General features: G+C 35.1%; 1 protein-coding gene across 1 annotated transcript in view; it reads right to left on the bottom strand.

Moving 5' to 3' along the window:
- The window catches only part of LOC133242595 (dachshund homolog 2-like), a 362,765-nt gene that overhangs the window by 142,772 nt on the left and 205,557 nt on the right, over positions 1–14,436 (bottom strand). The window contains exon 2 of the mRNA XM_061408775.1: positions 4,318–4,356. Coding sequence (XP_061264759.1) covers positions 4,318–4,356 — 39 coding nt within the window. The remainder of the gene's footprint in view (positions 1–4,317; positions 4,357–14,436) is intronic.

A 14,436-nucleotide genomic window follows, 5' to 3' on the forward strand; every position in this document is an offset into this window, starting at 1 on the left:
AGGTTATAAAATATATTGATCCAACGTATATGAACTTTGAAATCAAACAGCCTTGATTCAAATGCTAGCTCAGTATTTGTAGGCTGTGTGGCCTTAGATAAATCACTAACCTTCATTGTACCTCAATGTCATCATCTGCAAAACAAGGATCACAATAATAGCCCTTGCTTTATGGGGCTGTCATGATGATTAAATGAACTAATACATGAAAAATCACCAGGTGTATCATGTTTGAAAACTGTTAGATACTATAATGTTCTGGCAAAAAAAAAAAAAAAAAACTAGTTCATCAAAATATATCCTGAAAAACTTTATTTATATGTCTGCTGCTGCTAAGTTGCTTCAGTCGTGTCCGACTCTGTGCAACCCAATAGATGGCAGCCCTCCAGGCTCCCCGTCCCTGGGATTCTCCAGGCAAGAACACTGGAGTGGGTTGCCATTTCCTTCTCCAATGCATGAAAGTGAAAAGTGAAAGTTAAGTCACTCAGTCGTGTCCGACCCTCAGCGACCCCATGGACTGCAGCCTTCCAGGCTCCTCCGTCCATGGGATTTTCCAGGCAAGAGTTTTGGAGTGGGGTGCCATCACCTTCTCCAATTTATATGTCTACATTGGTCAAATGCATCAAAAAGTCACTTATTTCTTAGATTCTCTACCTTTGAGGATTAACCAATTAACTAAGAATCTCCATTTGTTAAATTTTTCAGGGAGCGGTTTTAATTAATTACTTCATTTAAACATAGTTCATCTGTATAACACAACAGATTACTTGTGATCAAAACTATCTGCTGATCTAGAAAGGGAAGCACTGTCCACCCAAATTTTATTTAAGTAAATAAACATCAGCTGTTTTACACGGTGTCATATGTATTGACCAGTTATCCAACCATTTCTCATCTTTCATATGTGTCTGTATTAAATCTGCAAGTAGAATAATATGTGAAGAAGTGAAAGGTGGGGATTTTTTAGTTAAGATTTGACATTTGGCATTCTTTTATTTCTTTTTCACTTTTCTCCTTTTAAAAATTCCTCTAAGTTTCTCATCAAAAATGACAATATTAATTTACCATCCTAAGGATTTATGGTATATATCATAGGGGTTGTTAAAGCAAGTTTGCTGCTAAGTCATTTCAGTCGTGTCCGACTCTGTGTGACGCCATAGACGGCAGCCCACCAGGCTCCCCTATTCCTGGGATTCTCCAGGCAAGAACACTGGAGTGGGTTGCCATTTCCTTCTCCAATGCATGAAAGTGAAAAGTGAAAGTGAAGTCGCTCAGTCGTGTCTGACTCTTAGCGACCCCATGGACTGCAGCCTACCAGGCTCCTCCATCCATGGGATTTTCCAGGCAAGAGTACTGGAGTGGGGTGCCATTGCCTTCGTAAAGCAAGTTTAGCAGTGGGTAGTTTTCTTTTTTCTTGTTTTCCTTTTTTTCCTAGAGAGATTGGAATTTAATTGTTTCCTTTTTAGACAAATATTCTTTTGGATTGCCAGTGATGAAGGGGTATACAGATGTCAAAAGCAATGTAGCACAGTGGGATTATGTGCTAAGGTCCAGGGCAAGACAGAAAAACAAGCAAAGTCCAGATCAGTCCAAGCTACTTCTTAGTAAAATCTCAAATGACCAGCTTTTGTTTTATCTTTGCCAATGCCTATCAAAAGTTCAAATGAAGTTTTGTTGTGTTAACTACTTACATTTCTTTTATTTCTTATTTTAACCATTTGTAAAAACAAAGGAATTTCACTAGATAAAATTGGGAATTTGTTTAAAGGCAAGCCAATTTAAAATAAAACAACACATGCTAATATACATGGCTTTCTTCCTATTAAAGCACCATAAATAGGGCTTTATATAGTAGCCTTAATTATATGACAGAACCTATACCTAAACATTGTCTTTTGGACATAGACGAAATGATCTTTCATACCACATTTCATTGATAAACATGAAAACAAAAAATTCATGATTTTATCTTAGTTTTCAAACCACATTGAGGTAAAACTATCTTGTCTATTTCTATATAGTAAGAAAAATATCACAAAGTGCATAACCACAATTTTTAATATCAGGAGAATTATTTACAAGCACTCCACTTATTATTTATTTACTTTATATGAATTTTCCATCATCAAGACCTTTGGGTGCATTTATAACATACTGTGATTTTTTTTTTACACAGAGGACTTACAATTTAAACTAAAGGTTGCAAACTAAGTCCATAGGCTAAATTCAGACCACAGTTGAGTTTTGCTTTGCCTGAATAGCGTTGCTTTTTTTCTTTTTTTTTGGGGGGGGGGAGGGCGGTTATTGACTTTGTTAGCAACATTTAAGAATTGGGGAATTTAATATAAAATTCTGGATTCCCAGCTTCTCTTAAACAGTCAGATATTAACAACACTGAGCCTGAATTCCCATTCTGGTAACAATCAGCTGAGTTGAGTAATAGCTGCCACCTTTGGAGAAGGAAATGGCAACCCACTCCAGTATTCTTGTCTGGAGAATCCCATGGACAGAGGAGCCTAGTGGGCTACAGTCCATGGGGTTACAAGAATCAGACACAACTAAGCAACTAAACCTACCTTGGAAAGAATATATGTTCTCCTGGTCACCATAGTCCCCACCACTCCCTACTGTTTATGGCCTTTCGTTTATGCTACTATTCTTGCTTCAGTAGGTATTAGAATTTGCGAGTCTCCTGTTTCTCTGTAGTTTGTGTGTCAGTACATATACTTTCAAAAACATTTCACAGTTTTTCTCTGATTACAGCAAATGTAAAAACTGCATATATAATGTGTGTTCAGATTAATATATCTGCATATATAATGTGTGTTCTGATTAATCTAGAAGTAAATCTATACAGTTATTAACTATTTTGTTTAATTTAGAGAAAAAAGTTGACATTAATTTGCATGTCATTATACTTTTAAAAAGTCCATTTCAATGCCTGAATTCAATTGCATTTATATAAAATCAAGAACACTTATTTTCAATATCCCAAACCTAACCTCAAGGCTTAATCCATTTAAACTTTTTCAGTTAAAATCATTCATTAATTAAATCTAGTGAGTTCTAGTCTCCCTAACATTGAAGTTACAGTTTAAAAATAAGTTTAGCACTTAAGGAGGCACATCCACTGCTTCAGGTCACTTGGATATTCTTTAGTGTGCATGATATTTAAGAGTAACATTCAGTACAGAAAATACCCCAGATATTTGAAACACCACCCTGATGATTTTCATTTTCCATGTTGAAAACCCAGGAAAATCACATGGTATGGCCCCCATCTTTCCAACAACCCTATGACATTGTCCTTGTAAAAAAAAATACAGATAAAACATGCATCATGAGCAGCCCTGAAGGAAGGGGGCAAAAGTCAACAAAGGGTGACTTAACCTGAAGAGGAGGTGCTACTGGCAGGCAATATCAAAATGTACTTTAGAATCATGGGTTCCCTTCCTTGTCCCTTAAATCTCTGTTAACTGCCCATTCGTTGTTCCCATTACAACCTAAAAGGTATGAAGCCTTGAGCAATATGGCATCTCTGGTTGCAATTTAGCTGAAATTGCATATATAAAGTATAAATATATATAAACATATATAAACATATATAAAGTATAAATCTTAAGAGTTTCAAATACTTTAAAAAGGTATTTTTAGAGTAAAAATAATTTCAAATATTTTAGAACTAGTATCATGCTTACAGCATATATATCTGTGCCTAATGCTTAGAAAGATCCAGGAGATTAGAACGCCTGTTTGTTTGTTTTTGCATTATTGCTATAGCACACTTAATAGCCTGTGCTGCCCTGCAAAAGTGAATGTACCTTCCTAAGCATTTCAGAGCCACAGGGCAGGTGAATCACTTTCCCATGATTTTACATAGGTGACATTATTTTTATGTCAGTGACCTTACTCAACCCCCATCAACTTTGTAGCCTTTCTCTAGCTTCTGCTTTAGTTCCCAGGAAAGGAGATGCTTTCTATGGTGGAAGTCATCTCCCACCTGTATGATCCCGGGATCCACTCTCAGTTAATACAGTATATATGAATAATCATTAACTGGCAATAGTGAAACCGTGAAGACCCCAATTAACTAAAACCCTCAAATAGATAGACAGGTTCTAATCAGGTATTTGGATTTTATTATTAATTAAGGATTAAGCAAGATTCAATATTTGCTGCTGAAAATTTTAAACAGTTCTACTTTCCTACCTTAGTAAATATAACACAGGGAACAAAATTATCGAAGTTGGGCTGAATCTGTACAGGCTCCAGGACATTCCCAGTAAGTTGATTTTTAAAAAATAAATACATAAATACCTGTTAACAGCTTGTTTTCTTGTCATTTGCCTCTTCCTTCTAAAAGGAGAGTGTAGCAAAAAATAAATAAATAAAACTGGTTAATTGAGAGCTCTGGTTAGTTAGTTTCCAATTAATCAAGGCTTTATTATATTTTACAAAAAATCTTCTTAAATTCTGCAGAAATTTTAGACAGGTTACACACAATGAAACACCAGCAGGGAAAACACAAAGAAAGCTGGAAAGCCTGAATTGCTATCAGATAGTGTTTTAAATATATGAATAATGTTATTACATTTCTGGTCTAATCCCCACTGAGTAAAGAATAATGTGAAATGTCATGTGGTTTAGGGCTTTTCTATGTATGAAGGCAAGGAAATATCATTATAGATTTATGTTGAAGAAAGTGGCCTAGGGTCATAACAATTTCAAAAAAGGATTCAGGAATATTGTGTCTTTTCCCTTTCTCTCAAGAGCCTTCCTTCCCATCCCATTGGGTATGCCAATACTTTTTAGGGAAAATAATCCTTTCTAATTTTCTTCTCATTTTTATCAGGCCAACAGGATGATAAAAGTAAGCCAGTATCAACACTATGCCTTAATTTCCTAAACATGGAGCCATTAATCACACAGCTCACTATACACTTTTTCTGAAGCAATACTGAACTATCTTACATCTTCCCCAAAAGAGTTATGTGCACATGTGCGCGTGCACACACACACACTCAGACACATACACATACACATACACAGTCATACACACATCCACACAAAATAAGTTAAATATATAAAAGAGATTGATAAAAACCCATATAATCATCTTAGTTAACAAAACAACCATTATTTCTAACAGTATAATAGTTCCCAGTGCTCCTATACCCTTTAAGAACAATGAAATTTAAAATGATAAGCTGAAAAACAAAACCTGTAAGTAATGTAATTTGGCTATTTTGAGCCTTATTCCATTTCTTAGTAGTACAGAAACAGGAATCTCCCTCTAATACCCACTACAAGTATATATGGTCAGTTCATCACCTCTTCAAAATCTATCCTTCTAATAGCTTTTTTTTTTGAAAGGCAACTGCTTTCCTGCTTAAAGGTCTATAGAAAGATTTTTTAAATAAACCACAGTTGCAAACATATATCTGAGGTTGCTGGGGAAAGGAAGTGACAATGAAGGAAAGAGAGCATTTTTCACCTACTCTTGTGTCTGTCACTTAATTGTCAGAACTATTTGTTTTTGTTTTATAGTTCACTTACCCAACCTGTTTTGAAATTACATTTTCTTAAAGTAGAAAATACTCATACATACCAAGTCAATGATTATGCATACTTCCTTAATCTAGTGGGCTTTATGTTGGAGGACTTATTTCCCTTTCACCAGAGATCCTCCTTCTTTAACTATAAAACTTTCTAAACTCAACAGAACTTTTTTTGACTGTCACCATATGTACATAATTATACTAAGTTAAGAAAAAATAATTTAAATCTTCTGTAGCTTAAGTTTAATAGATTATTTAAAATAGATTTTGAAATTACCAAATTCTGAAACATTCTTGTTAGAATTATCCAATAAATATATAAATATCCATGAGCTAACTGTCCTTTTATTAAGGATTTTTAAATTTATTAGAAAATTAGGAGTTTACCTTGACTTTTGAAAATTTCTCATTTGTCTTGTCAATTGTTAAGAATGTATTTTACAATACTGCCTAACACTAGTTATAACTCCAGGACCTTAGGGACCACAAGATAAATACACATACTTTATTTTTGACATTCAAAATAAAACATTATTTCTACATTTCTGAATTTGTTCAGAAGCAGTATCATTCAATCAAAGTAGTTGCCATATATTCAAATTTCCAAAAGATCAATAAAACATTTCTATGTTTTAATATATGTAAAATGATTGTACACCTTAAAAACATACAAATTGGACTTCCATGGTGGCTCACTAGTGAAGAATCCACAGGAGACATGAGTTTGATACCTGGTTTAGGAAGATTCTACATGCCAAAGAGCAACTAAGCCTGTGTGCCACAAATATTGAGCCTGTGGTCTAGAGAATGGGAACTGTAACTACAGAGCCCACATGCAGCAACTACTGAAGCTCCTGTGCCCTACAGCCCAGCTCTGCAACAAGAGAAGCCACTGCAATGATAAGCCAGCACACTGCAACTAGTGAGTAGCCCCCACTCATCATCACAAGTAGAGAAAGCCCATGCACAGCAACAAAGACCAGCCAAATAAATAGATAAATAAAATGATTATTTAAAAAACATACAAATTTTGTCAGCTACCTCAATAAAACTAGAAAAAAATGTTTCCTATGCTTTTAAATGAGTCAGTGATTAACTTGCACATATTGCCATACTTTAGAGACTACTAAATTCGGCTTTAGCTGTTTGCAGACAAGATGATTTAGTCATTTAATGTGTTTTCTTGGCCCAATGCAATAAACAAAATGCTGATTTGGGCAACAAATGTAATAAATATGTCCTACCCTGCCTCTACTTCTAACTTTATCTGTAGGGGATAAATGACAAGTAAATCTGTGTTGGTAATTTTTTTTTAGTTTCTCATTGGAGATGTGATTACATCATGATAATGGGTAGCTGTTACATTTCCACTGTTGGAGCCTTTAGGAAACTTTCTTCACTCTAATAACTTTCTTCATTTTATATGCCAACTCTTACTCCACAGCAGCTTTTATAAACCTGTTTAATCTCTTTAGGGATCCCAGAAATTCTTTGACAAGAATGTATGTCAAAAGAAAAAGGAGCTGAATGTATCTTTCATTTTAAAAATATAAAAATAGAGGCCTGGATATTTTAGGCCTACTTAAGTTTCCAGAGGGCATCCAAACAGCCTCTTGATCACTTAAGTCTCCAAAGGCATGATTTTCTCATTCAAGAACCCAAACAATAAAACAACTTCCTCTTTTCCTCCATAAAATTCAGAAATTTATTTTTCCTAGAACTGGGGAACACATGTATACCTGTGGCGGATTCATTTTGATATTTGGCAAAACTAATACAATTATGTAAAGTTTAAAAATAAAATAAAATTAAAAAAAAAAAACTTTGGTCATATTAAATATGTTTCTTCTGAAATACTTTGGTGCATGAGCTTGACTCTTTAAAACCTCAGTCGGATTTAAAGTCAGTCTAAAGGGAAGAAAAGGAAAATTAAATATGGGATGGATTGGTAGTTAATAAATGAGCTTACAACATTTTAAATTTTTATAAGAAGGGGGCATCGATACATATATATTGTAAACAGTAACATAAATGAATTCTAATTATTAGATAATGTATCTGAAAGTATTCTTATTTTATCAAGCTTAAACATCAAAATTTCTCAAAACCTTCATAAGTTTTAAACCACTTATTGTTGTGGCATATTTGTCCACAATATTTCTGTTGGAAAATTTTTTCCTTATAATCTTGCTATCCATGACTGTAGGTCTGGCTAGAGAAAACATGAGTGACCCTTTGAATCCTGTTCTTGGTCCATTTGGGAATTTTAGCCAGCCTTAAGAGACTTTTTAAACCTTGTTTACACTAGTTATATTTCAGGTCTGCTGGTTGATGATTATGTCTTTCTATAGTATGTTTAGAATGACTCACAGAAAACACTAAGGAAATGCTCTAGAAGCCAAAGCAAACATTTATGGTAGATGTACAATAAAGCCCGGAGACACTGGGTGCAATCACAGCTTTATCAGATTTTAGTTAACTTGTTTTTGATGATTTGATAACACACTGAGGCAATAGTAAATTGACTTACATCTAAATAGTATGTCAATGTATGGCAAAACCAAAACAATATTGTAAAGTAATTAGCCTCCAAAATAAATTAATTAATAAATAAATAAATAGTATGCTGCCTACATAAAGAAGTTAGTGGCAGTCTCCAATTCTAAATTACTGAATTAAATGGTGTTTCCTTCATAGCATTTATAGTAATGTGTAAATATTTTATTTATTTATGCATTTTAGATCTATTTTTCTTTTGAAATAGAATTTCCATTGAAGAATGAGTTTAGGTTTCTTGTTCACAAAGTAAGCATTCAGTAAAAAGTTGTCAAATGAATAGGAAATTAGTTATGTAATGGGACAATTTGCTCATTTAAATCCATCATTGTACAGTCTTCAAGCTTATTTTAATAAAATATATCTTAAGAACATATTTCTTCTATGCTACACTGATTTACATCATTCACGATAGGGCTTAATTTCTACAAGGACAGCCAGGGTGTTTTAGAATTAGTAAACTTTCACTGAGTAGCTAAAGTTGATTAGAAATATCATGAGCTCAAATTTAATTGATGGCATCAAATAGTCTAAACTTTTGATAGGTAAAAATATAGAATCATTATGAAGTTACTCAGGAGAGAAAGAATAGTTTAAATTTTATTTTAATTATACCTTTACTTTTTTTAACATTTGGCTTATTTGTTTAGTGAAGCTTAAATTAAATGTGAAACACTGACAGTTCTATAGGCAGAACTCAGCTAAGCTGTTTCTAACAAAATGAGTTCATTTGCCAGTTGATCATTCTGGTAATCCTATCTGGTTTAGTCTTGCTGCAGATGAAGACAAGCACTGTCAGAGCAAAGGAATCTTGATCTGGATATGCTCTCAATGTAATGGTAAGGGGCAGGAGTGGGAATGAAGAAAAGTATGTATCTGAAAGTCTATTAAGTCCCTTAAATTCCTCCCTTGATTTAATCTCTGACAAGGATCACTCTACCATCATAAAATAAAATAAGATTAAATTAAAAGCATATTGTATCCATTCAGCCAGTCTTTGTCTTTTGGTTGGGGCATTCAACCCATTTACGTTTAAGGTAATTACTAATAAGTATGATCCCGTTGCCATTTACTTTATTGTTTTGGGTTCGAGTTTATACACCATTTTTGTGTTTCCTGTCTAGAGAATATCCTTTAGTATTTGTTGGAGAGCTGGTTTGGTGGTGCAGAATTCTCTCAGCTTTTGCTTGTCTGAAAAGCTTTTGATTTCTCCTTCATACTTGAATGAGATCCTTGCTGGGTACAATAATCTGGGCTGTAGGTTATTTTCTTTCATCATTTTAAGTATGTCTTGCCATTCCCTCCTGGCTTGAAGAGTTTCTATTGAAAGATCAGCTGTTATCCTTATGGGAATTCCCTTGTGTGTTATTTGTTGTTTTTCCCTTGCTGCTTTTAATATTTGTTCTTTGTGTTTGATCTTTGTTAATTTGATTAATATGTGTCTTGGGGTGTTTCGCCTTGGGTTTATCCTGTTTGGGACTCTCTGGCTGAATGGATACAAAAACAAGACCCCTACATATGTTGTCTACAAGAGACCCACCTCAAAACAGGGGACACATACAGACTGAAAGTGAAGGGCTGGAAAAAGATTTTCCATGCAAATTGGGACCAAAAGAAAGCAGGAGTCACAATACTCGTATCAGATAAATTAGACTTTAAAACAAAGGCTGTGAAAAGAGACAAAGAAGGTCACTACATAATGATCAAAGGATCAATCCAAGAAGAAGATATAACAATTATAAATATATATCCACCCAACATGGGAGCACCGCAGTATGTAAGACAAATCCTAACAAGTATGAAAGGAGAAATTAACAATAACACAATAATAGTGGGAGACTTTAATACCCCACTCACACTTATGGATAGATCAACTAAACAGAAAATTAACAAGGAAAAAAAAAAAAAAAACAAAACATGTATCTATAAAGTTCACTAAAGCAAAGCACAGTAAAATGAGGTATGGCAATAAAAGGCGTTAAATTTATCAAATAAAAAAAATAAATAAAGTGCTGAAAAATTTAAAAAAATAAAATAAAATGAAAAGAACGGATGTTTAACAAAAGGAAAAGATGGTTATGATTTCCAGAAGAAGAGGGGAACTGATAGTGGGAGAGCAGAAACAACAGGTTTACTGTACATGGCATATACAGAACAGCCAGGCTGAGTGCACAGCTGTTATTAGAGGAAAGAAAGGGAAGGAAAGGGGAGGAGAGGAAAGGAAGGAGGATGATTCAAACCTAGAGGACTTGTTCCAGGGAGTGATTAAGGAGAAAAGGGGTATCAGTGAGGGTGTCCTGGAAGAGCAGAGCTGATTCACAGGCAGGAGAAGGCCTTGCATTTGGGCACGAAAGGGCCAGACTGATCCACTGCAGGAGCAGGCAGAGAGCCTGGCAGGTTAACGGCAGCAAGAAGACACCATAGCAAGGGTGAGCCTGCCTGTGTCTACCCCATGTCCTTGGAATATGTCCCACCAACAGCCTCCCTGGCCACCTTTCTATTTGTGGAGCAGTCATCACGCCCCATGTTAGACACGGCTGCTGTTCCAAATGGATTATTGCGAATGATTTAATCACCCACATTAGCACTCCCTGGCTCCCACGTGGGGGCCCCGGAGCATCTCCTCTCACATCAGCCCTGGCAGAAGCTTTTCTGAAGGGGCTCCTGCCCAGATCACTGCAATTGACACAGGCCGCTAGTACATGAAGTGGTCTCCAAAGTACTTTCCTGCCACTGGTGGGGGCACAAAAGGATTCACCAGGGTGTGGGAAGAAGGTTACAGAACCTCTATTTTTGTTTGATTTTTTTATCTGATTCTGTAAAAATTATTATTTTATATCCATTTTATAACAAATAGAATACATGAGCCCAGAAATACATGCATATAATAAAAAAAAAAATAAATAAATAAAAGCATATTATCACCAATTAAGATATGAGAGGCAAGTACTTAACATTACAAATTACTACATTTTGATATAGCCCCTTTTTGAATTCAGAATTCCATTAAATAATAATACCTTATAGTTACATAGATTTACAGTAACAAAACACCTTACTGTTACACAGTTTTACAGTTCTCATCATTAACTAATGCAGTACAACTACTCTATATGCAAAAGTGGGTTTGAAACACTGTCCCATTTGTATATATGTAGAAACTGAGATTGAAGTGTTTTTAATCCGATTCAGTGTTCTTCCACTTCCTATTGTTGACAATATTTATCTGAGTATGAATGAAATACCCCCTTTTCCTTGATACTTCTTCCTTGATCATTTTATCACTTTCATGATATGTAAAGAATCAACTTCTTTAAGAGTTAAGGGAAGCTCTTCAAATAGTTATAATTGATATCTAACAGTTTGTGTACTGATCCTACAGAGGCCACTTTCATCTCCCTGATAGCACCTTCTTAGCTCAAAATATATCTACAAATATTTACAGAACATCAACTATGTACAAAAGGCTCTTTGCTATGGGGCTATGGAGAATACAAAAATCTTCAAGCATGGTCCCTGTTATCAAGTATATTATAATCTGAAAAAAGAAGTATATTATAGTCACAAATTATTGCACTTAAAGTCTGTAAGTAGTAAACTCCACATGATTTCCTAGCATAGAATAGGAACTCAAAAGTATCTGATGAATTAAAGTTGAATGCTAATAGCTTAAGAATTTAATAGCTATAACAAACTAATAGCTATATGAATTTAGATGAAGGCATCACTTATATCTAGAGTAATAGCTATCAGAATTTAACAGCTATAACAAACTAATAGCTATATGAATTTAGATGAAGGCATCACTTATATCTAGAGTGATAGCTATCAGAATTTAACAACTATAACAAACCAATAAGCTATATGAATTTAGATGAAGGCATCACTTATATCTAGAGTGATAGCTATAAGAATTTAATAGCTATAACAAACTAAGAGCTATACAAATTTAGATGAAGGCATCACTTATACCTAGAGTGGTAAGTAAAGTCATGATGAAAGAGACGATCTTTGATTTCGGCCTTGAAGAATACATAGATTTTGGAAAACAAAGAAAGAGGATAACATGCTTTAAGAAGTTGAAACTGACAAGATGGGCAGAATGAACTGCTACAAGTGTTTGTAGGTGAGATCATGTAGGAGGTAACTGCAATGTCCTCTGCATGAGATGACCAGATACAGATGAGAATTAAAAGGAATGGACACGTGCAATAGAAAGTCTAAGGCTAGCATTAATATGACTTAAAGCTTAAATTAGCATAGAAACAAAGTATAGAATGGAGCAAGGGAGAATTCTTAGCTTATAACTTTGTTTCCATGAAATCATGAAACTTAGCTATAAATGAATTTTTAAACAACAACCTATTCTGTAAGCAACAGTATTAACAGAAAGAACACTGAACAAGACATAAGGAGACTTGGGTACTAGTATCAACTATGCAACTGTATGATGCTGTATGTATGAACTGATGATGCTGTTAAAGCACTCCACTCAATATGCCAGCAAATTTGGAAAATTCAGCAGTGGCCACAGGACTGGAAAAGGTCAGTTTTCATTCCAATTCCAAAGAAGGGGAATGCCAAAGAATGTTCAAACTACTGCACAATTGTACTCATGTCACATGCTAGCAAAATAATGCTCAAAATTATCCAAGCCAGGCTTCAATAGTACATGAACTGAGAATTTCCAGATGTTCAAGCTGAATTTAGAAAAGGAAGAGGAACCAGAGATCAGATTGTCAAATTCGTTGGATCATAGAAAAAGCAACAGAGTTCCAGAAAAAAAAAAAAAATCTACTTCTGCTTTATTGACTATGCCAAAGCCTTTGACTGTGTGGATCACAATAAACTGTGGAAAATTCTGAAAGAGATGGGAATATCAGACCACCTTACCTGCCTCCTGAGAAACCTATTTGCAGGTCAAGAAGCAACACTTAGAACTGAATATGGAACAATAGACTGGTTCCAAACTGGGAAAGGAGTATGTCAAGGCTGTATATTGTCACCCTGCTTATTTAACTTACATGCAAAGTACATCAAGCGAAATTCCGGTCTGGATGAAGCACAAGCTGGAATCAAGATTGCCAAAGAAGTATCAGTAACCTCAGATATACAGGTGACACCACCCTTATGGCAGAAATTGAAGAAGAACTAAACAGCCTCTTGATGAAAGTGAAAGAGGAGAGTAAAAAAGTTGGCTTAAAACTCAATGTTCAAAAAATGAAGATCATGGCATCTGGTCCCATTACTTTAAGGCAAATGGGGAAACAACAGAAACTGTGAAAGTCTTTATTTTCTTGGCTCCAAAATCACTGCAGATGGTGACTGCAGCCATGAAATCAAAAGACACTGGCTCTTTTGTAGAAAAGCTATGACAAACCTAGACAAACCTATGACAAACCAATGTATTAAAAAGCAGAGACACTACCTTGCCAACAAAGTCCATCTAGTCAAAGCTAGGTTTTTCCAGTAATCATGTATGGATGTGAGAGTTGGACCATAAAGAAAGCTGAGCACTGAAGAATTGATGCTTTTGAACTGTTGTGTTGGAGAAGACTCTTGAGAGTGCCTTAGACTGCAAGGAGATCAAACCAGTCCATCCTGAAGGAAATCTATCCTGAATATTCATTGGAAGGACTGATGCCAAGTCTGAAATTCCAATACTTTGGCCACCTGATGCAAAGAACTGACTCATTGGAAAAGAGCCTGATGCTAGGAAAGATTGAAGGCAGGATAAAGAGATGACAGAGGATGAGATGGCTGGATGGCATCACCAAGTCAATGGACATGAGTTTGAGCAAGCTCCAGGAGTCGGTGATGGACAGGGAAATCTGGGATGCTGCAGCATATGGTGTCGTGAAGAGTTGGACACAACTGAGCAACTGAACTGACTGATACAATTGTATGTGTGACCAAGAGCAAATGACTTGCCCTTTCTAGATCCCAGTATCCTTATTTGTAAAACTGGGGTTGGATAAATTGACATCTCTGGCCAATCAAGCTCAAATAACTTTGTGGTCCTCTGATCTTTGAGTTGCCAACTACCTGCCTAAAATACAAATAGATTAAATTAAAATTTATCTGAGAAATTAGTAGCTATTGCAACATAGTTGCCACTCCAGAGACATCTTTCTTAATTCATAAAAAGTTATTGGATGCTTTTCAGTGGTATTCAGCTAAGGGACATATCTTTTCTATGTTCCATAAAAGTACTGAAGGAAAATTTTTCAGACATTTTACCTCACAAAGTAAATCATGAAAGTGTTGTTCTATTTGATGCTACAGAAAAATTGACTTGAAATCCTGAGGAGTACAGATAGTT

This window comes from Bos javanicus, chromosome X (genome assembly GCF_032452875.1).
Source record: "Bos javanicus breed banteng chromosome X, ARS-OSU_banteng_1.0, whole genome shotgun sequence".
Classification (NCBI taxonomy): Eukaryota; Metazoa; Chordata; class Mammalia; order Artiodactyla; family Bovidae; genus Bos; species Bos javanicus.